Raw genomic sequence first — 27,464 nt, 5'->3', positions numbered from 1 at the left:
CCCTGATGCATCCCAGATGTGTATGACAAATGAAGATTTTTAGAAGAGCTCTGTCAGGTCCTTATAATGGAAGTATACGGGTGCCAGCACTTTGACGGTCCAAAAGTCACATTTTGGCAGCATAAAAGTGATCTATACCTTTAAGAACAGTTTCAACATGATGTCGGCCTCAATAATCAGCATCGTTGCCCCATTTAGATATTCTTAGTTGATGTTTTCCTTCTGTTGTCTTACATGATTGTTCAAAGCATTACCACAGGAATGGGGCACATAACTTGAACATTGGTTGGTGATACATGTACATTAACATGGGTTTGTTATCAGTCAGATATGGCCTTTGACCTCGTTTCCCTTCGTAATAGCCACGACAAGCCATATGATGTTTAACTGGGACAAAGGTGGGTCAGTGTCCTCAAAGACGAGGTCAAAACCATGAGCACATTTAGTCCAGAGGCTTCCTTACATAACCCGCTTATATCATTTCTATAGCATGAAAGGAATGTCCCTCTACCAGACTATGAACTAAACTGTTACACAACTGCGTAATAATCACATGTCAGTGATACGAGGGTGTAGCCTGGAAATACTTTCGATTGGGCCTAAATAAAAACCCAAATTTTTACCAAACGTTCCTTAACAACAGAGAAGCACGTTCATTTTATACATACATCAAATGAGTGATGGTGGCGGCGTAGTGCGCTAAAGCACTTAACTGGTAATCAGGAGGTTGCTGGTTCGATCCTCACAGCCACCACTTAACTCCAGGTTGCTCCGGGAAGGGGGGTGGGGGGGTCCCCTGTAAGTCGCTTTGGATAAAAGCATCTGCCAAATGCATGAATGCAAATGTATATTGAAGTCAAAGAAAATCTCTAATATTCTGGGTGGGCCTGGGACTAATTTGGGCGCACCCCAATCCACAGTAGTAATATATCAGTGTCAAACTTCTAGTTCTGGCACTTACAGTTTTGGTAGAACATCTAATGATTATAACTCCCTCTAGTGGAACAATCGAGGCATTATATGAGACTGAAGCGTTGAAGACTGGACATTAATTGTCAAAAACATGGATTTATTTGTCCACAAACTCATCTACATCATATATGCCAAAGGTCAGTCCACAGATAATAACTGCATTCACACTCATCAGCAGCATGAGTAATGTATGGTATATGTGTACCATGACAATATGATGCTTTTTGGATGTGGTAATGTCTCCGTATTCAAGCACAATAAATGTGTCATGCACGGTTTGTTCTGTAACAAACACAAAGCGACAGACTTCAGTTATAGCTTCATTTCTGCACATCAAACAGACGAAGCGATGAAGCGATGACCCTCACCTCTGGATGTGCTCTGACGTGTGTGTGTGTCTTTTGGACAAAAGGGGTGTTTTACCTGTCGTCCAATCAGCACAGCACATAAAACAGCTGGTATTTGTGCATGAGGGTTCTTTTGATGATCAGAAACCCGTCAAGAGCTTCAGCATGGTGAGTTTCAATCAATCTAGAGCATTTAGATCATCTAGATTACAATGTCATGTCATGCATTTGCAGATTTATTCATAAGTTTACAATCTGTGCACTATAGGTCTGTTAAAGTAACAGTTACGAGGAAGTCAGCGTAAAAATGTCCATTTAATAACGTGATCTTTATTCTCCCATTAGACATCCTATACAGACAAAGGAGAGAAGGTATGACTGCTGCTTCTCTTTCTATTGAAGTGTAATTCATTATTGCAGTTTATGTGTTTTAGAAGATTTTCTGCAGTCATGATCATCTGAAGACACTAAACCAAAAATACCTGATATGTCAAATTGTACTTGTTTTGTGTGTGTGTGTGTGTGTGTGTGTGTGTGTGTGTGTGTGTGTGTGTGTGTGTGTGCTTTGGATACTTGGATGCTTTGGAAATATTATAATACTATTAACCGTGTGTGTTGTGTTCATTTTGTGCTCCCGGTCAAAAATGACCGACCCACTAAGACTGTTTATAAATCTCTCATATTGCATATATTATCATGAGATTTTTTTTACCAACTTATTTTTTTTTTGTAATTATGAGTTTTGTACTACTTTTTTGAACATTAAAAAAAAAATAAAAAAAAATAAAAAATATATATATATATAAAAAAAAAATTTATTGATAGAAGGATTCATTGAACTGAGCTCATAACGGGCTAGTGCCGGGCACTCCCTGCGGAAAACAAAAATAAATAAATATAATTACATAATAAATGAAGAACCATTTGCTTGATATGAATAAAACAGGTGTTATTTTAAAGCTCAGAATCTGATCTTTACATGCATATATCTGATCTTACCAATTCTTAAATAATGCTTTTTAATTGGCTGAAAAAGGAAACCTGTTTCGATCTCATCATCTGCAAATGTGTTATCACAACAGTCATATTCAGAGTTGTTAAAAACATAATAAAGATGAGAGTCATGTGTTATATATCGCTGGAAAGATCTCAATTTGTAGAATGAAGCGAGTGAATTTGATTCACTCAGAGGTCAAAGTTCAGTGAGATTTAATGTTTGAAATCCCCACAGACACGCATTAATATGATAAACAGGAGTGTCTTTTTTGTCACGTTTTTCCTTATTATTTCCTGAAACACACATATAACATAAACATTGACATGTCGTAATTTACAGCAGAATATCCCGATTCAAACGAGCCCATATACAGCTTCTTTTTGTGATTTTCTCTCCTTTTCTTCCCAATTTTGGAATGCCCAATTCCCAATGCGCTGTAAGTCCTCGTGGTGGCGTCGTGACTCGCCTCAATCCGGGTGCCGGAGGACGAATCTCAGTGGCCTCTGCGTCTGAGACCGTCAATCCGCGCATCTTATCACAAGACTTGTTGAGCGTGTTACCGTGGAGACATAGTGCGTGTGGAGGCTTCACACTATTCTCCGCGGCATCTACACACAACTCACCACTCGCCCCACCAAGAACGAACCACACTATAGCAACCACGAGGAGGTTACCCCATGTGACTCTACCCTCCCTAGCAACCGGGCCAATTTGGTTGCTTAGGAGACCTGGCTGGAGTCACTCAGCACGCCCTGGATTCAAACTCGCAACTCCAGGTGTGGCTCAAAGAGCTGATGCACAAAAGGGCGCTCAACACACATTGTGTTTGTTGTGTGTGTGTGTGTGTATGTGTGTGTGCATGTCTGATTGTGTGTGTGTGTGTATGTGTGAGTGTTTATGTGTGCGTGTCTGTCTGAGTGTGTGTATGTGTCTGTCTGAGTGTGTGTGTGTATGTGTGAGTGTTTATGTGTGCGTGTCTGTCTGAGTGTGTGTGTGTGTATGTGTGTGTGCATGTCTGATTGTGTGTGTGTGTGTGTATGTGTGAGTGTTTATGTGTGCGTGTCTGTCTGAGTGTGTGTATGTGTCTGTCTGAGTGTGTGTGTGTATGTGTGAGTGTTTATGTGTGCGTGTCTGTCTGAGTGTGTGTGTGTGTATGTGTGAGTGTTTATGTGTGCGTGTCTGTCTGAGTGTGTGTGTGTGTGTGTGTGTGTATGTATGTGTGCCTGTCTGTGTGTGTGTGTGTCTGATTGTGTGTGTGTGTGTGTATGTGTGAGTGTTTATGTGTGCATGTCTGTCTGATTGTGTGTGTGTGTGAGTGTGTGTATCTGTCTGATTGTGTGTTTGTGTGTGTGTGTGTGTGTGCGTGTCTGTCTGATTGTGTGTGTGTGTTTGTGTGTGTGTGCGCGTGTCTGTCTGATTGTGTGTGTGTGAGTGAGTGTGTGAATGTGTGTGTGCGTATGTGTGTGCATGTCTGTCTGAGTGTGTGTGTGTGTGTGTGTGTGTGTGTGCATGTCTGTCTGATTGTGTGTGTGTGTGAGTGAGTGTGTGAATGTGTGTGTGTGTGTGTGTGTGTGTGTGTATGTGTGTGCATGTCTGTCTGAGTGTGTGTGTGTGTGTGTGTGTAGGTGTGAGGACTTTGTGTGTTCATCTAAAGGACTGTGATGCTCCTAAACACTTCATATTTCTGTATTTTATAGTCTAATCCATTCATTTCCATTAGCCGGTCATTTTTGACCAGGAACACAACAAGTGTAACAAAGTGAAATAAAACCAATACATGTATAATGTCATTTTGTGTGTGTTTTCAGACACAATATGTGAACAAAATGAAAGAATTTGATTCCAATCGGATTAACCGAAAACTAAAAATCGTAAGAAAGAAAAGTTGCCCGGGCCAAAATGACCGGAACACAACATAAGGGTTAAAATGCTATCATAGAAGTATTTCTCCTCTCTACTACAAAGCATACATTATATTTGGATGTGTTTTATCCTTTTGTTCCAGCACGAGAAAGGGAAGTTTGTCAGATTTCACCATGTGACATTCTGGGTGGGCAATGCCAAACAGGTGCGTTAGTTGTGTAAAAGTGGACGGAGCTGAATTTGTGTATTAAGTATGTTACAGAAATAATATCTAGACACAATTTTACAGTGTTTTGCAATGTTCATTTGACACTTTCTCTGATTAAATAAAATGATACATTTTACCGAAGTGATACATTTTGATACTTTTATATAAACTGATACAAGTGACAAAAGCAGCAAGATTGAACTTATATTTGTACATTTAATGACACAATCATTATTGTTCTGATAAAGTACACCTTGATACGTGTTGCAATGGAGACAACGTTCATCTGAACCGCTTAATAATAATAATAATAATAATAATATCACAATATCAGAGATGTTACTAAAATGACGAGTCATTCGGCTGGACAGACGTGCGTTGAACAGTTCTTTGATCATTTAATCAATAATGTGATCTTAATCCAAGAATGACCCAGTAGTTTATCTCATCTGATGTTGATAAGCGACACTTGTTTACACAGTAAACAAATAACATGTGACCATTAATCTCTTAAACATCCTTAAAATACATTTAAATAAAGTGCAAAACATGTCAATGTCACATTTATTTGTATAGCACCATTAAAAGTTGATCAAAGGCTTGGCTAAAAACCAAAGTAAAAGTAAAAATGCTTGTAATAACAATAATGAAAATAACCAGTAATGCACTTACAATGGAGGTCTATGGGACAAGAGCTTTCCCCATTGACCTACATCGCATATAACCCAAAAAACAAGTGTTTTTCTCGTCCTGGTCTAGGCTGCGGTGTTCTACTGTGATAAGTTTGGCTTCGAGCCAATGGCGTATAGAGGACTGGAGACGGGCAGTCGAGGAGTGGTGTCGCACGCCATCAGAGAGGACAAGGTGTGTCTCACACACTCCATGGTGCTGATATTCCTTTAATGTACTAAAATGGAAAGAAGTGATATTCATGGAACATCTATGTTCCTATCCATGTCAAAAGGCACCTTACAGAGTTTTGAGTTTCCTATTTGTTCTTTCAACAGATAATATTTGTGTTCGAGTCTGCCCTGAATCCTGGAAATGAGGGTATGAATCAATTCACTCTAAAAATGCTCAAGCGTTCTCACGAAACCCATCGAGGACATGTCTGGAAGTGTCTTCGAAATCAAAAGAAAACTCTTGTGTTAAGATGGTTCATTATATCTTCAGCTGTAGTGTGTCAGTAGGAAATATAAATGTTAGACTCCCAAACATTACTTTTGCAAATAGAAAAGATTAGATTTGAAGAACAGGGAGCCCTGCAACGGATGGCATGGGTCCCCACAGTGCCCCCCACTGAACATCGTCCCAGTCTGAGATGACATAAAGAGACAGAAGTAATCGAATAACGTATAACGTGCGAGTCAGTCTGCTTATAGGGAGCGGCGGTACTGCTGACAGGTGAAGTGAATGGCATTTATTATCTCGTTACATTGGTACCTGTCAAGGGGTGGGATATATTAGATATATTCGATATATTAGGCAGCAAGTGAACAGTCAGTTCTTGAATTTCATGTGTTAGAAGCACAAAAAATGGGCAGGAGTGACTTTGACAAGGGTCAAACTGTGACGGCTAGGCGGCTTGGTCAGAGCATCTCCAAAACAACACGTCTTGTGGGGTGTTCCCGGTATGCAGTGGTCAGTACCAACCAAAAGTGGTCCAAGCAAGGACAACCGGTGAACTGGCGACAGGGTCATGGGGCCCAAGGCTCACTGATGCGCGTAGGGAGCGAAGGCTAGCCCGTCTGGTCCAATCCCGCTGAAGAGCTACTGTTGCACAAATTGCTGAAAAACGTAACGCTGGCCATGATAGAAAGTGTCAGGACACACAGAGCATCACAGCTTGCTGTGTATGGGGATGCGTACCCGCAGACTGGTCAGAGTGCCCATGCCGAAAAGTTGGCAACCCTAGTAACGATGCAAAATATTATATAATATGAATATCTAAATATAGTAATCAATAATATCTTTCTTTGGATTTAAAAATGTAATGTTTCCGTGATACTAGCCTGTTAAGTGCAACACTTGCTAACTGTTTTACTTGCTCAATTGTAAAAAGCTCAAAAGTTTCTCTCTCTTTTACACAGAAATGGGTGAACATCTTGTAAAACATGGTGATGGGGTGAAGGATGTGGCATTTCAGGTGGAAGACTGTGATTTTTTAGTGAAGGTAAATCAACTGGCGTTTTATCCTCGTGATCAGTGTCATTTTTGGCTGTGGCTCGAGCCTGTAGTTTTTTTATACAACAACTAGTGGGCACAATTAGCTCATTAGCTGAGTTACAGCATCGCTAATGTCCCAAGAGGAACACTCATTAGTATTCATTTACTCTCAGAGGTTTCTCCAAAAATTCCAAAATAAATAATAATAATAATAAACAAAGATGAAGCAATTGCTGTCGATCAGATAAATATATCTGGGCAGAATGTGATGAGAAATTAGGTCTTTTTCTCAGGAGAAACTTTTGGTCGTGTCTTGATTGTCAACATCCGGATGCCAGAAGTCTCGCGAGAGGTTGCATGCAATGTTCACACACTGTATGTATTACGTTCATTTGGAGTCCCACAGAAACCATTATCCATATCCCTAATCCCGAAACCTAACCCTAACCATACCCCCCTAAATTTAGCCCTAACCCTAACAAGAGTATATGCAAGTCTCGCGAGACTTTGGCATTCGGACGGTTACCTTCTAAACACAGCCAAAAATTATCAGGAAATTTAACATCGAGGAGAGACAATTGAGATATTAAGGTACCAATAATAAAATATATAATAATAATTGCACGTATTGGAGACAAATGAAGATTAAAGTGTTTGTGTGTTCCCAGAAAGCTAAAGAGAGAGGAGCGGTGATCGTCAAAGAGCCCTGGGTGGAGCAAGATTCTGGCGGGAAAGTCAAATATGCCGTAATTCAAACAGTACGTCAAAATAGTCAACATGTCTTTTGAACAGATTCACAAACACACATTTACTTTAAAAAGTCTGAAGTAACCTACTATATTCACGTTGATTTATGTTGAATATTTTTGACTTTGATAAAATTTGTATTTAAATAAATAAAAATAAAAAACGTTTTCTCATTGTATATTATAAATCTGATTATATATCTGATTTTTTTCTTGTGCAGTATGGGGATACGACACACACATTTATTGAGTACATGGGGCCGTATAAAGGTCTGTTTCTTCCTGGATATCACAAGCCGCTCTTCAAAGACCCTCTGTTACCAAAACTGTGAGAGGATTTACTGTGTTTACTAAAACAAACTGCCATAATTGAGCATTTACATGAATAAATGTGCGTCTAAAATAATTAGAAATATGACAGTGTGTATGTTTAAGGGAAAATATGGTCTTAGGCAAGAAATATAGTATATGCAAGTATGCAAATTCTTGACCAAAATGCACAGCCCTGTTGTGAGGGGTTTAAACCACTAAAATCACTGACACAATAATTGTTTTCAAACAGGTTTCCCTAACGGTATACCAACATACACATGTAGGAATGCAGTGAAATGTGAAATTGCATTTATGTAACTAGAAGCACCTATGATCACATACTTATGTTCCATAGAGTATATTTAGGGCTTTTAAAAACACGAAACACTTTGCACAAATGGATTTATATTTGTGGTTTTCTCTCTGCAGGCCACCAGGACTCTTAAATTTTATTGATCACATTGTGGGAAACCAGCCAAATGATCAAATGGTGCCAGTAACGGACTGGTGAGGGACACATTCAACAAACAAGTCAATATGACAAATTCGTGGAAATGTCATTGGCAAATAACACTTCCTGTTTCTCGGCAGGTATCAGAAGTGTCTGATGTTTCACAGGTTCTGGTCCATCGACGATAAGCAGATTCACACGGAGTACAGCGCTCTCCGCTCCATCGTGGTTACAAATTACGAGGAAACCATCAAGATGCCCATCAATGAACCAGCACCGGGAAAGAAGATTTCACAAATCCAGGTTCTACCCACTGATTGACAAATAATTCAGTTTCTTAATGACAATCCATTTTACTTATGTTAAAAATATTAGTTCTTTTAATTTATGTGAAATATTATACAACCAATATGGGTTTTTCAATGGCCGATACCGATATAGATAATGCAGTTTAACAACAGCGAATCAGATGTCCGCAAAATCTGTATTACAATATTTACTCAAACTTGCTTATATTTGAAAAGTCTATCGGTAGACAAGGGAAAGTTAACATTTCTATTAATTGGCCAAGATAAAACGGTTATCAGCTGACGGGGATAATGGCAAAATGGCCAAAAATCTGCCGATACATCGATCTATCATTACAAAAAATTATATTGATTTATTTTCGATTTTGGGATGGTATATGACCTGGATCTATCTTTGGGCAAGTCATTTATTGTGATATCGGGCCCTATTTGATTATGCTAAGCGTGGCTAATTTTGGTATTTTCGCGCAAGCATGCGCTAAGACTAGGAGCGAGTGGGTTTGGCAAAATTACGCACGCAAAGCGCCGAATGGGCTGGATAAAGTGCAATTTATTTCGAAGGGTCTTCTCAGGTTATTACGTCATCTGCGTCAGAGGGGGACTTCTGAACTTCTGAGTTTATATTTTGCACTGAAAACAGACGTGCTGCAATTGCGCTTTGCGCCATTTCATTACCATTCAGTACACCAACAGTTAGTGCAAACACGCCCACTCATGTAAATAATGCCCACCATGTTCTGGACAGTTCTAGTAACTAGCTATATTAAGCAAGAATGACATGTAAGATACTTTTAATGGAATGTTTACACTAACATTAGATACGGAAAAATACGTTAGAATTCCTATTTGCTCTTTAGCAACGTCTCAATGTTTGTCACAAAACGGACAAACTTAATTTCTTCTATTTTTGTTGCATTGCATTCAGTGATTCAATGAATGCATGGGTAGCTCAGCGAGTATTGACGCCGACCATCACCCCTGGAGTTCGCTAGTTTGAATCCCAGGGTGTGCGGAGCGACTCCAGCCGGGTTTCCTAAGCAACCAAATTGGCCAGGTTGCTAGGGAGGGTAGAGTCACATGGGGTAACCTCCTCGTGGTCGCTATAATTTGGTTCTCGCTCTTGACGGGGCGTGTGGTCAGTTGTGAGTGGATGACGCGGAGAATAGCGTGAAGCCTCCACACGCGCTACGTATCCATGGTAACACGCTCAACAATTCACGTGATAAGATGCGCGGATTGACGGTCTTAGATGCGGAGGCAAATGAGATTCATCCTCCGACCACCCAGATTGAGGTGAGTCTCCTTAGCAACCAAATTGGCCCGGTTGCTAGGGAGGGTAGAGTCACATGGGGTAATCTCCTCGTGGATGCTATAATGTGGTTCTCGCTCTCGGTGGGGCGTGTGGTGAGTTGTGAGTGGATGACGTGGAGAATAGCGTGAAGCCTCCACATGTGCTACGTCTCCATGGTAACACGCTCAACAAGTCACATGATAAGATGCGCGGATTGAAGGTCTTAGATGCGGAGGCAAATGAGATTCATCCTCTGACCACCCAGATTGAGGTGAGTCTCCTTAGCAACCAAATTGTCCCGGTTGCTAGGGAGTGTAGAGTCACATGGGGTAACCTCCTCGTGGTCGCTATAATGTGGTTCTCGCTCTCGGTGGGGCGTGTGGTGAGTTGTGCGTGGATGCCGCGGTGAATAGTGTGAAGCATGCGCTACGTCTCCACGGTAACGCGCTCAACAAGTCACGTGATAAGATGCGCGTATTGACGGTCTCAGACGCGGAGGCAACTGAGATTCGTCCTCCGACACCCGGATTGAGGCGAGTCACTACGCCACCACGAGGACTTGGAGTGCATTGGGAATTGGCCGTTCCGAATTGGGAGGAAAAAGGGGAATAAATCCAAGAACAAGTTAGAAAATAGTCCATTTATATTTCATGATATTTCATTCAATTCTTAACTAAAATCCATTCTTAAAATGTTCTAATTATGGAATTGGGCAAAATGCACATGATCACGATTAATTCATGTTTTTAATGCTGTCTTTACTCTATAATCAATTTGTGAAGGAGTATGTCGACTACAACGGAGGGCCAGGAGTTCAACATATAGCCCTCAACACATCAGACATCATTCAAGCGGTGCGTTTCCCAAATGACAAGCGCCTTTAAAAGTGATTTAATTCCTATTAAGAATTAAATCAATGGGCAAAATGAAAAACAAACCAAAAGTCATTAACCCGTTTCTTTTGATACAGATTGTGAACCTCAGAGCTCGAGGAATGGAGTTCCTGTCCACTCCTGATACCTACTATGACGCTCTACGACAGAATCTCAAGACTGCGAAGATCAAAGTGAAGGAAGACCTCAAAAGACTGCAGGTAAGATAAGCCAAGATATCCGTAACTTCTGGGGACATATTTGAATGTTTATCCAAATACAGTTTTTCGGAATTTGAACTGATAATGTTTTCCTTTATCCATTGTTTTTCTCGTTCAACACAGGAGTTAAAAATCTTAGTGGACTTTGACGAGAAGGGCTACCTGCTCCAGATCTTCACCAAACCTGTGCAGGACAGACCCACGCTCTTTCTGGAGGTGATCCAAAGGAACAATCACTTTGTAAGTACATTAGACCATCGTTTGTTTCACACAGGGAGGCGAATAACATGCATGTCTAAACAGGTCTGTAGTTTTATTAGGGGCATATTTGAAGCTTTTGAAGGGAGGAAATGCCCAGAGACGAGACATTTCCATCCCAACCACACCAAAGAGCAGTTAACTTAACTTCGGGACATTTACAACCATCAAAAGGATCCTCGAGGAACATGAGAAATGTGTTCTCCAAACAATACAATTTCAATATGGCACATACGGGAAGATAATGTTAAAATAGGACGATGTGCCGTTACTCTGATTAAATATGATTTGTGTCTTTTCCACTCCACAAGGGGTTTGGAGCGGGAAACTTCAAATCACTGTTTGAGGCCATTGAAAAGGACCAGGACGCCAGAGGAAACCTGACGGTGCTCACATCAGAGGGCGCGGGCGTGCCGCAGGCTATTTACTGAATCGCACACAACGGGCCACTCAAACACTACTGCATGAATACACACTAGTGGTCAACACAGTAGCGTTTGTGCTGGGGTCAAATGTTAATCATAAAGGTCCAATGCCATCCAGAACACTGGACCTCTAGGACATTAATAAATACATTCATATATGAAATTTGTGTATCCATATTATTGTTGATGATGATTTTGATATTGTTGAATACATAAATCTGAAATATGGCATATAGTATATTATGTTCATTTAGGAATACATGTACATATTCAAACACACATTGATTTATATACATATATATATATAGATATGTGTTGCAAGAAAAAGTATGTGAACCCCTTTTGAACGATGTGGTTTTCTGCATCAATTGGTCATGAAATGTGATCTCACAACTATAGACAAACACAATGTGCTTAAGATAACAACACACAATTATAATCATTCATGTTTTTATTGAACACATCCCATTAAACATTCACAGTGCTGTGGAAAAAGTAAGTGAACCCTTGGATTTAATAACTGGTCGATCCTCCTTTGGAACCAATAACCTCAAGCAAGCATTTCCGGTATTAAACCTGCACAACGTTCAGAAGATATTTTGGATCCTTACAGAACTGCTTCAGCTCAATCATATTGGTAGGATGTCTGGTGTCTCTCTTGAGGTCATTCACAGCATCTCTATTGGGTTCAGGACTGGACTGGGACACTCCAAAAGTCATTCTGTTTTGGATTTACTTTGATGTTTGGGGTCATTGTCCTGCTGCATCACTCAACTTCTACTGAGCTTCAGCTGGCACACTGCCACCCTGATATTATCCTGTAGGATATCTTGATAAACTTGGGAATTCATTTCCAAATCGGCTTCCTTCATGATGTCCTGCCATGAACACCTGTTTAATGTTTTCTGTACAATAGACTCATGAACAGAGATATTAAATAGCTCCAATGATTCCTTCAAGTCTTTATCTGACACTCTAGTGTTCTTTATTACCTTATTGATCATTCTGCGTGTGTGTCCTTTGAGTCATCTTGACTGGACGGGCACTTCTAGTGAGAGTACCTATAGTACTAAATCACCTCCATTTATAGACAGTTTGTCTAACTGTGGACAGATGAATATCTAACGGCCACTTCTAGTGAGAGTACCTATAGTACTAAATCATCTCCATTTATAGACAGTTTGTCTAACTGTGGACAGATGAATATCTAACGGCCACTTCTAGTGAGAGTACCTATAGTACTAAATAATCTCCATTTATAGACAGTTTGTCTCACTGTGGACAGATGAATATCTAACGGCCACTTCTAGTGAGAGTACCTATAGTACTAAATCACCTCCATTTATAGACAGTTTGTCTAACTGTGGACAGATGAATATCTAACGGCCACTTCTAGAGAGAGTACCTATAGTACTAAATCATCTCCATTTATAGACAGTTTGTCTAACTGTGGACAGATGAATATCTAACAGCCACTTCTAGAGAGAGTACCTATAGTACTAAATCATCTCCATTTATAGACAGTTTGTCTAACTGTGGACAGATAACTTTGAAACCCTTCCAGCTTTATGCAAAGCAGCGATTCTTGATTGTAGGTCTTCTGAGTGGTCTTTTTTTTGTAAGACATAGTCCACGTCAGCAGATGCGTCTTGTGAATAGCAAACTAAAAATGTTTGAGTGCTTTTTGTAAGTCAAAGTAGCTCTAACCCACAGCTCCAATCTCGTTTCATGAATTGGATGCCAGGTTTGCCAACTCCTAACTCAAATGAGCTTTCGTGGACGTCATTAGCTTAGGGGTTCGCATACTTTTTCCAACCTACACTGTGAATGTTTGAATGATTTATTCAGTATGTACAAGAACAATACAATAGTTTGTGTGTTATTAGTTCAAACAGATTGTGTTTGTTCATTATTGTAACTTTAGATGAAGATCAAATCAGATTTAAAGTCTAATTTATACATAAATGCAGGAAAATCAAAAGGGTTCACATAATTTTTCTTGCCACTGTATACACAGATAAGCCACAACATTAAAACCACCTGCCTAATATTGTGTAGGTCCCCCTCGTGCCAACAAAACAGTGCCAACCAATATATTTGGTCTGGTTTTCTGGGAGTATTTCTGGGATTTTCACACACAACAGTCTCTAGAATTTACTCAGAATGGCGCCAAAAACAATAAACATCCAGTGTGAATGGAAACGCCTTGTTGATGAGTGAGAATGGCCAGACTGGTTTGAACAGATAAAGTCTACAGTAAATCAGGTAACCACTCTGTACAATTGTGATGAGAATAATATCAACTCCGAATGCTGTTCTGAGACGCGGTTTGCGCTGTTTTGGTGGCACGAGAGGGACCTACACAATATTAGGCAAATGGTTTTAATGTTGTGACTGATCGCTGTATATCATTAGATAATCACACAAAGCACAATGTTACATATGGCCACCAGGAGATGGCGCCAAATACATGACACAGACTCAATGATGCCTCAAATGGCACAGAATGAAACTCATTTAATTGAATCTCATAACCACACACAAACAAAAACAACCACAATCTCTTTATATTGCAAAATAATTTATTTGTATATTATCGGAATGATAATGCCAGGCTTATACATCTATGATGGCAGCTGTACGTTTCATAAAGATATTCCAAAAGTGAAAAAAAAAAAACATTTATAATTTTCTCAGACTTGGACAAAATGGATAAATATATTAGTAAATAAATATATTAATGACATTACCATACTGAAATGTTCTATTATATATAAAATACAACACTTTATCTTATAACTGTTTTGTCCTTTTTTTTTTTTTTTTTTTACACAAAATATTGAAAATATATTGGCATATCCCTTGATTTCTGAAGGGATTTTGCTCTATTAAAAAAAAGGCAGTTTTTAGATGATTCTCTGTTGAAATGAGATCAGATAAACGATACAAACATGACTGACAACAAACACAAAGTACAATAAAGGTAGATTAGAAACCAATCAACCCTTAATGTTTAGTGATGTTTCAATTAGTTAATGCAAATTTGTATAGGATCGGCAGCTACATAGTGCCATGACTTTTGCATAATATTTCCCCATGCAGAAGTGCTGTTTGCATCCAAGAGTTTTATGCCCTGTTTGGGCTTGATATTATGTTGGACTGTTGGTAAAACGGGAAATGCAAAGCATGTCTTCAGTCATGAACACCTGGTTTAGTTTGCAGCATCTACTTTGAGACAAAATACTTTCACACTGCAATCTGTTCAGATGGATAAATGTTACACAGTTGTACTTTATATATTTCAAACAGTACAAACTAATGCAAGGACGGAGAACTATTGTGGTGCGACTATATACTGTACTCCTGTACAGGCCTGAATGTGTATCATTACAAATTAGATTTGGGATTTAGCCTCAGTTTTACGAAGAATTACATATCTGACGGTATGACGCCAATGATGATCGTTGCATTTGAGAGATGCATAGGCATCATGTGTTCAAAGGATCACAAGCTTGGACCAATTTGACCATTTACTGACATCACAAAATAAAAAAAAATTCAGGTCTTTTCATATGAAAGCTACGTTTTAACCAATGCAGCAATTATACAACAAAACGTGGTCCAGTTATATATAAATAACTGCATGATTTTCATTAGTCAATTCTACAAATCAAGCATATTAACATAAGGTATCAACATTGAAATCACTCTTATTCATGGCAAGATTTTACAGTGTTTAGTGTATTCAGGCTTCAAACAGCGTTAGCATTGAATTACATGGCAACAAAGGGCTCTGGGTAACAGAGTAAAGAGAAGAGTTACTAGTACTCCACACTTGAGTTTAGTGAACTCAAGTTTTCTATGGTTGGCAAGGCATTAAAAACAGGGCATGACAGTAGGCTACATACAAATGCATATGTATAAACTTCATGTATAGTTCATTTTATAGAAATCAGAGCTTGTATGCTGGTTACTTTCTATAAAATGTCAATGTCCCTTTAAGGGTCAAAAGTAAAAGCATTATGGGAAATGTAGTACTTCTCAGCTCAAACAAACTACAGGCTTAACAGGACCAAAATAAGGAACCCAAACAACTTTGCCCATATATTCAGTCAAATCATTTCCTTTTGAAAAGCACAATTAATAAATGAAGATACAAAAATGTGTAAATAACAGCTGCCATTTTAGAAAAACAGACCTGAAACCTCATTGAACTGCTAACACTCGTTACCAAGGACAGATTGTATAAAAGTAAAGCTCGCTATCTTTCCTCAGAATTACAGAGGTTAAGAGAGGCCAATGCACAAGTACCTTTGAAGCGCCGTCTTGCTAAAAGGGCTATTTTGATTGGTTATCTGAGGTAGTGCTGGAGAGCCAGGCGCTTATCTGTGGGCAGAACGTCACCCAACATATCTTAGCTAAATGGGTATGTCTACTTTTTAAGAAAACAGAAGAGGCTGGTTGTATCGCAATGAGAAGTATGAGCTAATGAATGCTATTATATACTTTTAAGGCCAGAAATAAACGAGCGTGCAGTCCTATTGAAAATACTTAATTCGCATTCTAGCGTTACTGTTGTGGTAACAAATTCAGTCCTCAAGGGGGCAATAGAGTTTAATTCAAATATCTGTGCCATTAAACCAGATGTGTAATTTTTCAGGTAGAATCTCTCCCAGACCTTTTGAAAACTAGCTGGATAGACACAGAAACCACTTGTTTGCCTATTAAAAGTCACTTTTGGACGTTATCCTGAAGTGCAGGGGTAAAGTACCTTGACAGTACCAAGAATTGCTTGTTTTGGCCTTTGGCAAAAATCCATCTTATCATAACTCTTATCACTAATGGCTGATTTCTCAACGACTGGTGATATCCTTATTTGCTTTACTATATAAAGCTGTTAGAATGACGTTCTGAAGCTGGGAGGTTCTGGGAAACATAGTTTGGTATTGCAAAAGATGCTTGAAATTCTGGAACACTCTAAGTATGAGTGAAAGAGACAGCGAGAGATAGCCGAAGTGTTTTTGTCCGGTTCGGCTCTTGTGTAGCAGCGTATAGAGTTTTGGATGATGCGTTTTTTCAAACACCAGATTCTTCCTCTGACCCTACCGAAACAAAATGTTTTTTTTTTGTTTAGAACACATTTCATACAAAGTAAAGATAATGATATCATCAATAAAAGTCTCGCCCTTGCCCAATTGTGCTTGTGTACATTCAAACATGGCATCTAGATGCTTTGCATCAAATGTCAAAGATGCATCAAACGTCTAACACCATTGGTTTTCACATGTCTCATGGTGTCGTACCAAGTTTGAATATGTGCAAGCTGAGCAAGTTGAGCAATACCTTCAGATGTACTTACCCTGACTGTTGTGTAAAGTTTGGCAGTATAGACAGATGTCCGTGGGATCGCCGGGGCTGTGATGGGCCCTACACAGGGGTCTGTCCATTGCAGAAGCAGGCCCAAGAAGCTGGGGCTCTGAATGCGCCTGCTGTACCTGTTTCTGCCACACCACATGTGCGCCCCCGCAACACGGCCAGTCGCCCATGCCCGTCGAGTCCAGGATCAGGGGCACTGGCAACAGTGTTGGGGCAATGTCCGGTGGAGGTGTGCAGCAGTAGCTTCCTGCTGCCTGTCCATAGTGGATGTGAATGCTACAATCATCCTGAAGATCCACATTTTGATGGAAGTGTACAACCGGCGAAGGTCCTCTAGATGCTTCCAAGGTACAGCCAGTTGTTTTCCTTCTGGTGGGACACCCTGAGCCTTTTTGGCAACAAACTGGGGATGGAGAGGTTAACGAAGGGGAGGGGACAATCACAGAGGGGCCTGAGGAGGAAACAGGGTCCGGAACTCGATCCTCTGCGCCCCGTAAGCTGAGGTCCGTTTTGGGAAAGAGGAAAGACTGGTGCTGTACCTGGCACCCAGTAGAGTCTTTATCTTTAGTGACATTACATGGGCCAGAGAAAGAGGCCCCTTGATCCTCATCAGAGCCCCGACTGGGCCCTTGACTGAGCTCCTCGTCCTCATAATAGTGGTGTCTATGTCTGTGATAGTGGACATGACTGAACACTGCCACCTGCTGCTGCTGTTGTTCCGAGCAAATCCCACCTGCTTCGCCAACAGTTCCACCCCCTGTGCGGTTCACCACTGAGTCCAGGGAGCGAGGCCTTTGAGCGGCCTCCATGCTCCCTGTGCGCTGGGCTTTGCCCGGCCCATGATAGATAAACGGGTCATAGTCGCTGCTGAGCGAGCTTCGAAAAGTCGACCAGCTGCCGTGAACACCCTGCAGGCTAATGTCAGTACAGTTCAGTACCGAGTCGCTGGATGAGCCATGGCACGATCCCGAGCTTGAGTCACTGGCAGGCCCGTCGGCAAGGTAACCGCTACGCTCCGTGTGATAACTGCCTCCCGAGCAGCTGCCATCGTCCTGGTGACCATGCGAACCTCCGCAACGTGGCGGGTGATGATGAGCGGTGTGGTTTGTGGGCGATGCCACGTGATGCAACCGGGAACCTCCTCTGGGACAACGGTGGCAGGAACGTCTAGGGGTGGCATAATGATGCCCTAGAGTTTGACACCCGTGCCCACCTGTTCTATGCATTCGACTGTGATCTGGCGCCAGGTGATATGCGCAGCTAGCTCCTAACGGTCTGCTGGGAAAGCAACGAAGGTTGCGGGGATGAAGAGGGGGCGAGTTACCATAGTGTCCCATTTGAGGTAAAGGTCCAGTGGGGATGTGGGGGTAGTGATGACGCAGGGAGACGGGGACATGGTGCTGGGGGTAAGGATTTGAATAGTGTTGGGGAAGGAGGAAGGCCTGACTGTGCTCTTGTGGAGGGGGTGGCAGTCGGCTCCTTTGGGGTTGACGGGATGCCAGCTCTGAACCTGAAAGAGGACGAATAAAGAGGCTGAAATTGATTTTCTTTTCATTTGAATAACATATTCAACATGCTTAGTATCAAATTTGATGGGAGAAACATAAAAATAGCTAGTGGCACTGATAACAACAAAGCACAAACACAAGCTTTTCCACCATCAGGTCAAACATATACCGTTGCCGTTTGTATCGATCCAGGCACGTTGGTATGGTTCCTTTGTCATTGTGGTGCTGTAAAATCAGGATTTGAATGTTCCCACGTTACTACAGCCGAACCACCAGGACATTTCTCAGTCCTTAGTATGGTTAGGTAACCATGATGAGAATTCCAGGCCAGGAATGGTTAGTAATTGTACATTACCAAACTGCTAATGCTCCTGGAAGCGTTACTCACCGGGCTCAGAACCATTCAGCCAGATGGTGGAAAAGAGGCTATAGTTGCAGAGTGTATCAATCCCTAAAGACTAGATCTGGACTTATACAAAGTATAGCAGTGCTTACAAAGCAGCAAAGACATATGTTAAAATTTTTAGTACGCTCAGCACACTTCTAGTTTTCAGTCGACTGTGCACAAGAGTTTAAGGCCTGAGACTGAAATTATCTGCAAAATCAAGTTTGAATTGAATTGGATCAAAAAAATATCAAAATGAATTTCAATGCCTTACAAGCACTGTGACTCTACTGCTCTTAACAGAGAAATCAATATGTACCCTGAGGCTGTTTACCCATGATGTTGTGCATGCACAGTGGGCAGGTGCGGTGCTGCAGGAGCCAGGGGTCGACACACTCCTTATGAAACTCATGAGCACAAGAGATGATTCTCAAGTCCTGCCAGAGAAAGACAGATGAATTGAGAAGATCTGAAACATGCCATTGCCATACCTCCAAACTATACAGGTTTTTAAGCTGGTCTCCAAGCTGGGCCAAGCAAAAAGGTGCCCCCAAACCCCTCTAAAACCAGCCAAAAGACCAGCTTGGGAGACCAGCTAAAACCAGTAACCCATACTAAATTGGTTTAAGGTGTGTTTCTTCAGCAGGGTGGACCTTCTCCTGTCTGTTTGACAGTCTCTCTTGTTCATCTTGAAAATATCTTTACAATTTGGCCACTCAATGCATCTGACAGCATTTCTCTCCTCGTACCTGGCCGTCAAGGAATTCCTCGAGGCAGATGGCACAGATTGGGCTTGAGTTGGAGCTGCTGTTTGAGCCCGGGGCTGTGCGAGAACGCTGAGACCCAGAGCATCCCTGAGAGCTGTATGTCCGTGTCTCCAACCTGCTGATTACACGCATCGTCTGCTGGTGCATGGAGTCCTGCGAGGCAAGAAAACACAAATTTGAGATCCCTAGCATGATGTCATCCCTTTTGATCATAAAGATGTAGATGATCAACATCTCGAGAACAGGAGGAACGTACTGAATGGAGAATTAATGGACCAAACCAACAACTATTTTTACGCTTAGGCTGCATTGGTACAGTGAGTGTGTTGTGTTTTCTTACCCAGGTTCTGTTGGACCGACAGCGGAAGCGTAAAGCAAAGATCATGATGATGGCCACCACGGCCAAAGCCACAGTCAAGAGGATGCCAACATCATAGTGAGGCTGCATACAGAAGATATGAAGCTTAATAAGATACCCTAAAACCACAAACAAATGCATTTGACCCAAACTAACTTTTGTGATAAAAAGTATTTTCAGCCCGTTTATGTTGCATTTTATTTACCACCGAAGCACGTCAAGTCTTAACTATCAATCCGCTTTTCCCGTGGCGTTCAAAGTGATGCTTGACGCTGGCGCTCTGACGCGAATCATGAACGCAGCTTCACGATTGCTGTAACAAAGTGGATAGCCACAGTCTACCGGCAGATTCATATTGTGAATATGAGAGTTTAAGTGCTTTAATGCCTATTGCAATTAATACTAAACCAACTGGGACTAAAGCCATCTTTACACAGTAAAGGTGTCACAGCAGCCGCATTTTCACAGAGCAGGAATAAACGTATTTACACGCATAAACACAGCAGTTGCAAATGCATAAATAATGTTATGAGATGAATATTTAAAATATTAAATTATGATATATGTATATTGAATATAGATATATGAAATGAATGAACATTTTAACAAATACTCAACCTGGGGGTCTGAGTAGCTCAGCAAGTTAAGACGCTGATTATCACCCCTGGAGTCATGAGTTTGAATCCAAGACATGCTGAGTGACTCAGCAATAAACAATGCTGCAGCGCTATGTCTCCTAGCAACCCAACTGAGAAACAATGCTGCAGCGCTATGTCTCCTAGCAACCCAACTGAGAAACAATGCTGCAGCGCTATGTCTCCTAGCAACCCAACTGAGAAACAATGCTGCAGCACTATGTCTCCTAGCAACCCAACTGAGAAACAATGCTGCAGCGCTATGTCTCCTAGCAACCCAACTGAGAAACAATGCTGCAGCGCTATGTCTCCTAGCAACCCAACTGAGAAACAATGCTGCAGCGCTATGTCTCCTAGCAACCAACTGATAAACAATGCTGCAGCGCTGTCTCCTAGCAACCCAACTGAGAAACAATGCTGCAGCGCTATGTCTCCTAGCAACCCAACTGAGAAACAATGCTGCAGCGCTATGTCTCCTAGCAACCCAACTGAGAAACAATGCTGCAGCGCTATGTCTCCTAGCAACCCAACTGAGAAACAATGCTGCAGCGCTATGTCTCCTAGCAACCTAACTGAGAAACAATGCTGCAGCGCTATGTCTCCTAGCAACCAACTGATAAACGATGCTGCAGCGCTGTCTCCTAGCAACCCAACTGAGAAACAATGCTGCAGCGCTATGTCTCCTAGCAACCCAACTGAGAAACAATGCTGCAGCGCTATGTCTCCTAGCAACCCAACTGAGAAACAATGCTGCAGCGCTATGTCTCCTAGCAACCAACTGATAAACAATGCTGCAGCGCTATGTCTCCTAGCAACCCAACTGAGAAACAATGCTGCAGCGCTATGTCTCCTAGCAACCAACTGATAAACAATGCTGCAGCGCTATGTCACCTAGCAACCCAACTGAGAAACAATGCTGTGGCGCTATGTCTCCTAGCAACCAACTGATAAACAATGCTGCGGCACTATGTCTCCTAGCAACCCAACTGATAAACAATGCTGCGGCGCTATGTCTCCTAGCAACCCAACTGAGAAACAATGCTGCGGCGCTATGTCTCCTAGCAACCCAACTGAGAAACAATGCTGCAGTGCTATGTCTCCTAGCAACCCAACTGAGAAACACTGCTGCAGCGCTATGTCTCCTAGCAACCCAACTGAGAAACAATGCTGCTGCGCTATGTCTCCTAGCAACCCAACTGAGAAACAATGCTGCAGCGCTATGTCTCCTAGCAACCCAACTGAGAAACAATGCTGCAGCGCTATGTTTCCTAGCAACCCAACTGAGAAACAATGCTGCAGCGCTGTCTCCTAGCAACTCAACTGATAAACAATGCTGCGGCGCTATGTCTCCTAGCAACCCAACTGAGAAACAATGCTGTGGCGCTATGTCTCCTAGCAACCCAACTGAGAAACAATGCTGCGGCGCTATGTCTCCTAGCAACCAACTGATATACAATGCTGCGGTGCTAAGTCTCCTAGCAACCCAACTGATAAACAATGCTGCGGCGCTATGTCTCCTAGCAACCCAACTGAGAAACAATGCTGCGGCGCTATGTCTCCTAGCAACCCAACTGAGAAACAATGCTGCAGCGCTATGTCTCCTAGCAACCCAACTGAGAAACAATGCTGCAGCGCTATGTCTCCTAGCAACCCAACTGATAAACAATGCTGCAGCGCTATGTCTCCTAGCAACCCAAATGAGAAACAATGCTGCAGCGCTATGTCTCCTAGCAACCCAACTGAGAAACAATGCTGCAGCGCTATGTCTCCTAGCAACCCAACTGAGAAACAATGCTGCGGCGCTATGTCTCCTAGCAACCCAACTGAGAAACAATGCTGCAGCGCTATGTCTCCTAGCAACCCAACTGAGAAACAATGCTGCGGCGCTAGTATAATTTATATGTTATTTATGTCGAAGAACAAAACGCCCACGTATCATCAAGTTATGTGAGACTATATAAGTTAATATAGGAAATTTGGAGAATCCCGAGGGAACCCATGGCGAATTAGACTTCCGGGTTTGTCTACAAATTGACGTCACGGCTGAACAGCTCTTTTAAAATTATGTAAACATGTAAAGACGATTTTTTTCGGCAAAGCGAACCTGACAGCCCTGAATATATAATCATTATTGTAGGAATAATGTACTGAAGGTTTTTGTTTTATGTACTGGCCCAATAACGCTATTTTGTTTATTTCTAACGAACCATTAAACGTAAAATCCTCAGTCGTGAACCTTCAATTAGCTTTAGCTCCAGAAGTTTTGCGAATAAAAAAACGAAAACTATCGTGACCGTAATTTTGCAAGTTTAAACGCAGTGTAAAAAAAGGTTATACGCCACTTTAGACAAATTTAAAATAGATTAATATCAATTTATATAACATGATGAAATATTGACCAAATAAAAAAAAAAATGAAAAAATTAAGACTAAAATAATTTTTTTCTTTTTCTTTAATTAACAGTGGTACAACGTGATCTTGGTTAACCCTATCTCAAAAATCTTGATAAAAGTTATCAAGCATGTATCACAGTGTGACAGAAATGTTTGTGTATCCACCCATTTAGGAGTCTCCATCATGATGTCGATGAGCACCCTGGCTTCCTCATTCTTATTGACGAGTCCCATTAGCTCATTAGCATCTGATGACTTCACCAGCACGACAGGCCGTGGCAACGAACCAGAATCCCGCAGCTGAGAGAGTGAAAGCGTGTTAATGGACAATATGAGTCTCATTCAAATGAATATTATCAAATGTATCCATTTATCACTTCTAGAATGTTCTAGAGTTGTAGACAAAATGAAAACATTCTAATAATGTTTCCACACACACACACACACACACACACACACACACACACACACACACACACACACACTGACCTCATGAGCAGCACTGGCATCATCTGTGATATCAAAGATGACGGCCTGAGCACCTCGCTGAAGAGCCAACCGAGCCTGAGAGAGAGAGGGGGAGAAAGAGAGATTTAGTTGTGGTGTAAACATCACCAATGCCAGCAGATGGCAGCCATATCAAGAGTTTGGAGTCGTTCTGGTCCATCATTATGTAATCCAGTGTCAGGTGCTGTGACAAATGAACTTTTAAAAAGTACAAATAATCCATGTAGTCCCTTAATTAATATAAGCTCATAAAAACGGCATCATTATAATTCTAACACAATTCCAGTTTAAAATAGTTTAAGCATGTCACACCGCTTCAAATGTCAAACTATACAAAGACACGCTACTGTACACAGAACTAGGTCAAAAAAACACACGCATTATCTTGATTTATTGTCAGCCAGAAGCTTCTAAAGGCTTCAGATCACACTTCACAACTTCAAACAACAGAAACGGAGTTTATACACTACAAAAACATTAGCGCTTCCTTCCTCTGTGTAAGACTGTAGATAGACGTACTTCTTGTGATAGCTCCCAAGTGTGTGTGTGTGTGTGTGTGTGTGTGTGTGTGTGTGTCGCGCGCGCGCTGGCATGGAAGTGCATTGAAAGGGAATTCCACACAGACAATGACCAATAATTCACTAAAGGTCTATTTCCTGCCAAACTGCCTAGAGTTCACAGTTCAAAGGTTAAAGTATGAGTTGCTGGAAAACATACTGCTGTGTTTAACACAATGACTGTGTGTGTGTGTAACTCGTTATCAGAGAGATGGTAAAGTGATTAAAGGTGCTGTAAGTGATTTTAGCCGTTCTACTTCGGCTTTGAGACCGACATCATGCAGAAACGATTGTTAAAACAACAGCAGCAAAACAGCGCCCTCAAATGGCAACTGTTATGAACAACATGGCATAAAAACGGCATTAAGCCTCAATAATTCGCTGCAACCACAATACTATGAGAACGCACAAAATGATTGACAGGTCGAATATCTTTCAGGGGTGGGGAACATTTTTGCAAACCTTTCCATGAAAATCTTTAGGCCCAAAGTATATTTCGGTCAGACGCGAACGCAAATCTCGTCATCATGCAGCGTGTGCGAGCATCGAACGCACGCAGCTCGATTTTTCTAAATGCAGAATGTGCTCTCCCCTGGAGTTTTTTTGCACTAATTAGTGGGTCCACAAGGTGGCAACACTTACATTTTGAGCCGCTGCTGTCACTAATAAACGCTAATAAATGCAATCGGCACTAAACATCAGGAAATGAAGGTCAAAACAACAACAGTAGATGTGCGAGACAAGAGTGTGCATGTGAGGAGGAAATAACTGCATTTGATTAACTCAAATCTGAAGGAATATAAAGACATCTTTATGGTCTAAATTTCCCATATATATATATATAGTAAATTTTTAACTTTAGTGGTTTTCACAGCGGTTCTCGTTCACCCATTCACATTCACCAATGACAGCAGAGCTGCTATGTAAGGTGCTAGCCTGCTATTGGGAGCAACTTGGGGTTCAGTGTCTTGCCCAAGGACACTTCGGCATGTGGAGTCGTGTGGGCCGGGAATCAAACCACCAACCCTGCGATTAGTGGCCGACCCGCTCTACCAACTGAGCGATAGCCGCCCCTCTTATATACAAACAATCATGCTGACATCACAATTTATCCCTATTCTGATGGTAGATGTGAACATTAACTGAAGCTCCTGACCCGTATCTGCAAGATTTTATGCACTGCTGCCACATGATTGGCTGATTAGATAATCGCATGAATGATTGTTGGTGTCAGACGGGCTGGTTTGAGTATTTCTGGGATTTTCATGCACAACAGTCTCTAGAATTTACTCCGAATGGCGCCAACTTCATCTTTTCATTTTGTACACATCTTAGGTTTTGTGTCGATGAAGGGGTAATCGAGCCTTACTGATGGTGCTGTGGGTTACTTATGGCCAAAAAAAGTTGGGAAACATTGGGTTAAATTTTGGTTTGTAATGCAAAATGTGCCTCTGGTGCATGTGACACTACAGTCGTAAACAGTTACAGGTGAGCGTGGTTCAAGATTGAGTGATGAGTCAGCGGTGTCGCCGGCGGGCTCTGCGCTCTGAGCAACTATTTAATTAGCCAACTTTTCCTGCACTTTCATCTGCCACATCAAAACATTCCTGTTCTGGTCTAAATCCTGGTATTCCTGAATACTTGCGAATCCCCACCCTGAGTATTACAGCACTGTGATGATCGCACACAATTTTTGCAATTTTGATCTAATCTTATCTTTCAGTTTGGGACAAACAGATCATCATCATCATCATCATCATCATCATCATCATCATCGCTGTCGCCATTGAGAAAGAGATCCTTATGGATTTAAAATCACGAGATAGATAGATAGATAGATGGACAGATGATAGATAGATAGATGGACAGATGATAGATAGATAGATAGATAGATAGATAGATAGATAGATAGACAGATAGATAGATAGATGGACAGATGATAGATAGATAGATGGACAGATGATAGATAGATAGATAGATAGATAGATAGATAGATAGATAGATAGATAGATGGACAGATGATAGATAGATAGACAGATAGATAGATAGATAGATAGATGGACAGATGATAGATAGATAGATGGACAGATGATAGATAGATAGATAGATAGATAGATGGACAGATGATAGATAGATAGATGGACAGATGATAGATAGATAGATAGATAGACAGATAGATAGACAGATGGACAGATGATAGATAGATAGATAGATAGATAGATGGACAGATGATAGATAGATAGATAGATAGATGGACAGATGATAGATAGATAGATAGATAGATAGACAGATAGACAGATAATAGACAGACAGATGGACAGATGATAGATAGATAGATAGATAGATAGACGGACAGATAATAGATAGATAGATAGATAGATAGATAGATAGATAGATAGATAGACGGACAGATGATAGATAGATAGATAGATAGATGGATGGACAGATAATAGATGGACAGATGATAGATAGATAGATAGATAGATAGATAGATAGATAGATAGATGGACAGACGATAGATAGATAGATAGATAGATGGACAGATGATAGATAGATAGATAGACAGATAGACAGATGGACAGATGATAGATAGATGGACATGATAGATAGATAGATAGACAGATAGACAGATGGACAGATAATAGATAGACAGATGGACAGATGATAGATAGATAGATAGATGGACAGATGATAGATAGATAGATGGACAGATGATAGATAGATAGATAGATAGATAGATAGATAGATAGATAGATAGATAGACAGATGATAGATAGATAGATAGATAGATAGATAGATAGATGGACAGATGATAGATAGATAGACAGACAGACAGACGGACCGATAGATAGACAGATGATAGATAGATAGACAGATGGACAGATGATAGATAGATAGATGGACAGATGATAGATAGATAGATGGACAGACAGATAGATGGACAGATGATAGATAGACAGACAGACAGACGGACCGATAGATAGACAGATGATAGATAGAAAGATAGATGGACAGATGATAGATAGACAGACAGATGGACAGATGATAGATAGATAGACAGACAGACAGACGGACCGATAGATAGACAGATGATAGATAGAAAGATAGATGGACAGATGATAGATAGACAGACAGATGGACAGATGATAGATAGATAGACAGACAGATGGACAGATGATAGATAGATAGATGGACAGACAGATAGATGGACAGATGATAGATAGACAGACAGACAGACGGACCGATAGATAGACAGATGATAGATAGAAAGATAGATGGACAGATGATAGATAGACAGACAGATGGACAGATGATAGATAGATAGACAGACAGACAGACGGACCGATAGATAGACAGATGATAGATAGATAGATGGACAGATGATAGATAGATAGACAGACAGATGGACAGATAGATAGACAGACAGACAGACAGATGATTGATAGATAGACAGACAGATAGATGATTGATAGATAGACAGACAGATATATAGATGGAGAGAGAGATAGAGAGATATAATCACAGGGTAACCAAATCTAC

The 27,464-nt window shown here is 41.1% G+C and overlaps 2 protein-coding genes across 5 annotated transcripts in view; one reads left to right on the top strand and one right to left on the bottom strand.

Moving 5' to 3' along the window:
- The first annotated feature begins 1,331 nt into the window (after positions 1–1,331).
- hpda (4-hydroxyphenylpyruvate dioxygenase a) lies at positions 1,332–11,600 on the top strand. The gene is made up of 14 exons (XM_052110229.1): positions 1,332–1,487; positions 1,665–1,691; positions 4,322–4,384; positions 5,147–5,251; positions 5,395–5,437; positions 6,478–6,560; positions 7,222–7,311; positions 7,521–7,627; positions 8,041–8,118; positions 8,203–8,365; positions 10,444–10,515; positions 10,632–10,754; positions 10,878–10,994; positions 11,324–11,600. The coding sequence occupies exons 1-14, from the start codon at positions 1,347–1,349 to the stop codon at positions 11,441–11,443; spliced, it is 1,332 nt and encodes a 443-aa protein (XP_051966189.1). The 5' UTR covers positions 1,332–1,346; the 3' UTR covers positions 11,444–11,600.
- A 128-nt stretch (positions 11,601–11,728) lies between these two features.
- The window catches only part of LOC127631776 (E3 ubiquitin-protein ligase RNF43), a 138,777-nt gene continuing 123,041 nt past the window's right edge, over positions 11,729–27,464 (bottom strand). Inside the window, exons 3-10 of one of the 4 annotated variants that reach the window (XR_007969016.1) lie at positions 23,350–23,424; positions 23,026–23,160; positions 19,814–19,915; positions 19,456–19,626; positions 19,026–19,143; positions 16,797–18,323; positions 12,843–16,539; positions 11,729–12,584 (exon numbers count right to left, since the gene is read on the bottom strand). Coding sequence is in view for 2 of the 4 variants with exons in the window: in XM_052110112.1 (XP_051966072.1) it covers positions 16,514–16,539; positions 16,797–18,323; positions 19,026–19,143; positions 19,456–19,626; positions 19,814–19,915; positions 23,026–23,160; positions 23,350–23,424 (2,154 nt within the window). In the remaining 2 variants the exon portion in view is untranslated. Of the gene's footprint in view, positions 16,540–16,796; positions 18,324–19,025; positions 19,144–19,455; positions 19,627–19,813; positions 19,916–23,025; positions 23,161–23,349; positions 23,425–27,464 lie in introns of all 4 variants that reach the window. The other 3 variants (XR_007969015.1, XM_052110112.1, XM_052110126.1) reach the window with 3 other exon arrangements.

This window comes from Xyrauchen texanus, chromosome 3, assembly GCF_025860055.1.
Source record: "Xyrauchen texanus isolate HMW12.3.18 chromosome 3, RBS_HiC_50CHRs, whole genome shotgun sequence".
Classification (NCBI taxonomy): Eukaryota; Metazoa; Chordata; class Actinopteri; order Cypriniformes; family Catostomidae; genus Xyrauchen; species Xyrauchen texanus.
The sequence above is the reverse complement of the archived record's forward strand: the minus strand, read 5'-3'. Positions and strand labels throughout refer to the sequence as shown.

Coding starts and splice junctions, on each gene's coding strand:
- hpda (XM_052110229.1), top strand. CDS start 1,347: ATGTGCTCTGACGTGTGTGTGTGTCTTTTGGACAAAAGGGGTGTTTTA. Junction 1,488..1,664: donor CCGTCAAGAGCTTCAGCATG/GTGAGTTTCAAT, acceptor TTCTCCCATTAG/ACATCCTATACAGACAAAGG. Junction 10,995..11,323: donor TCCAAAGGAACAATCACTTT/GTAAGTACATTA, acceptor CCACTCCACAAG/GGGTTTGGAGCGGGAAACTT.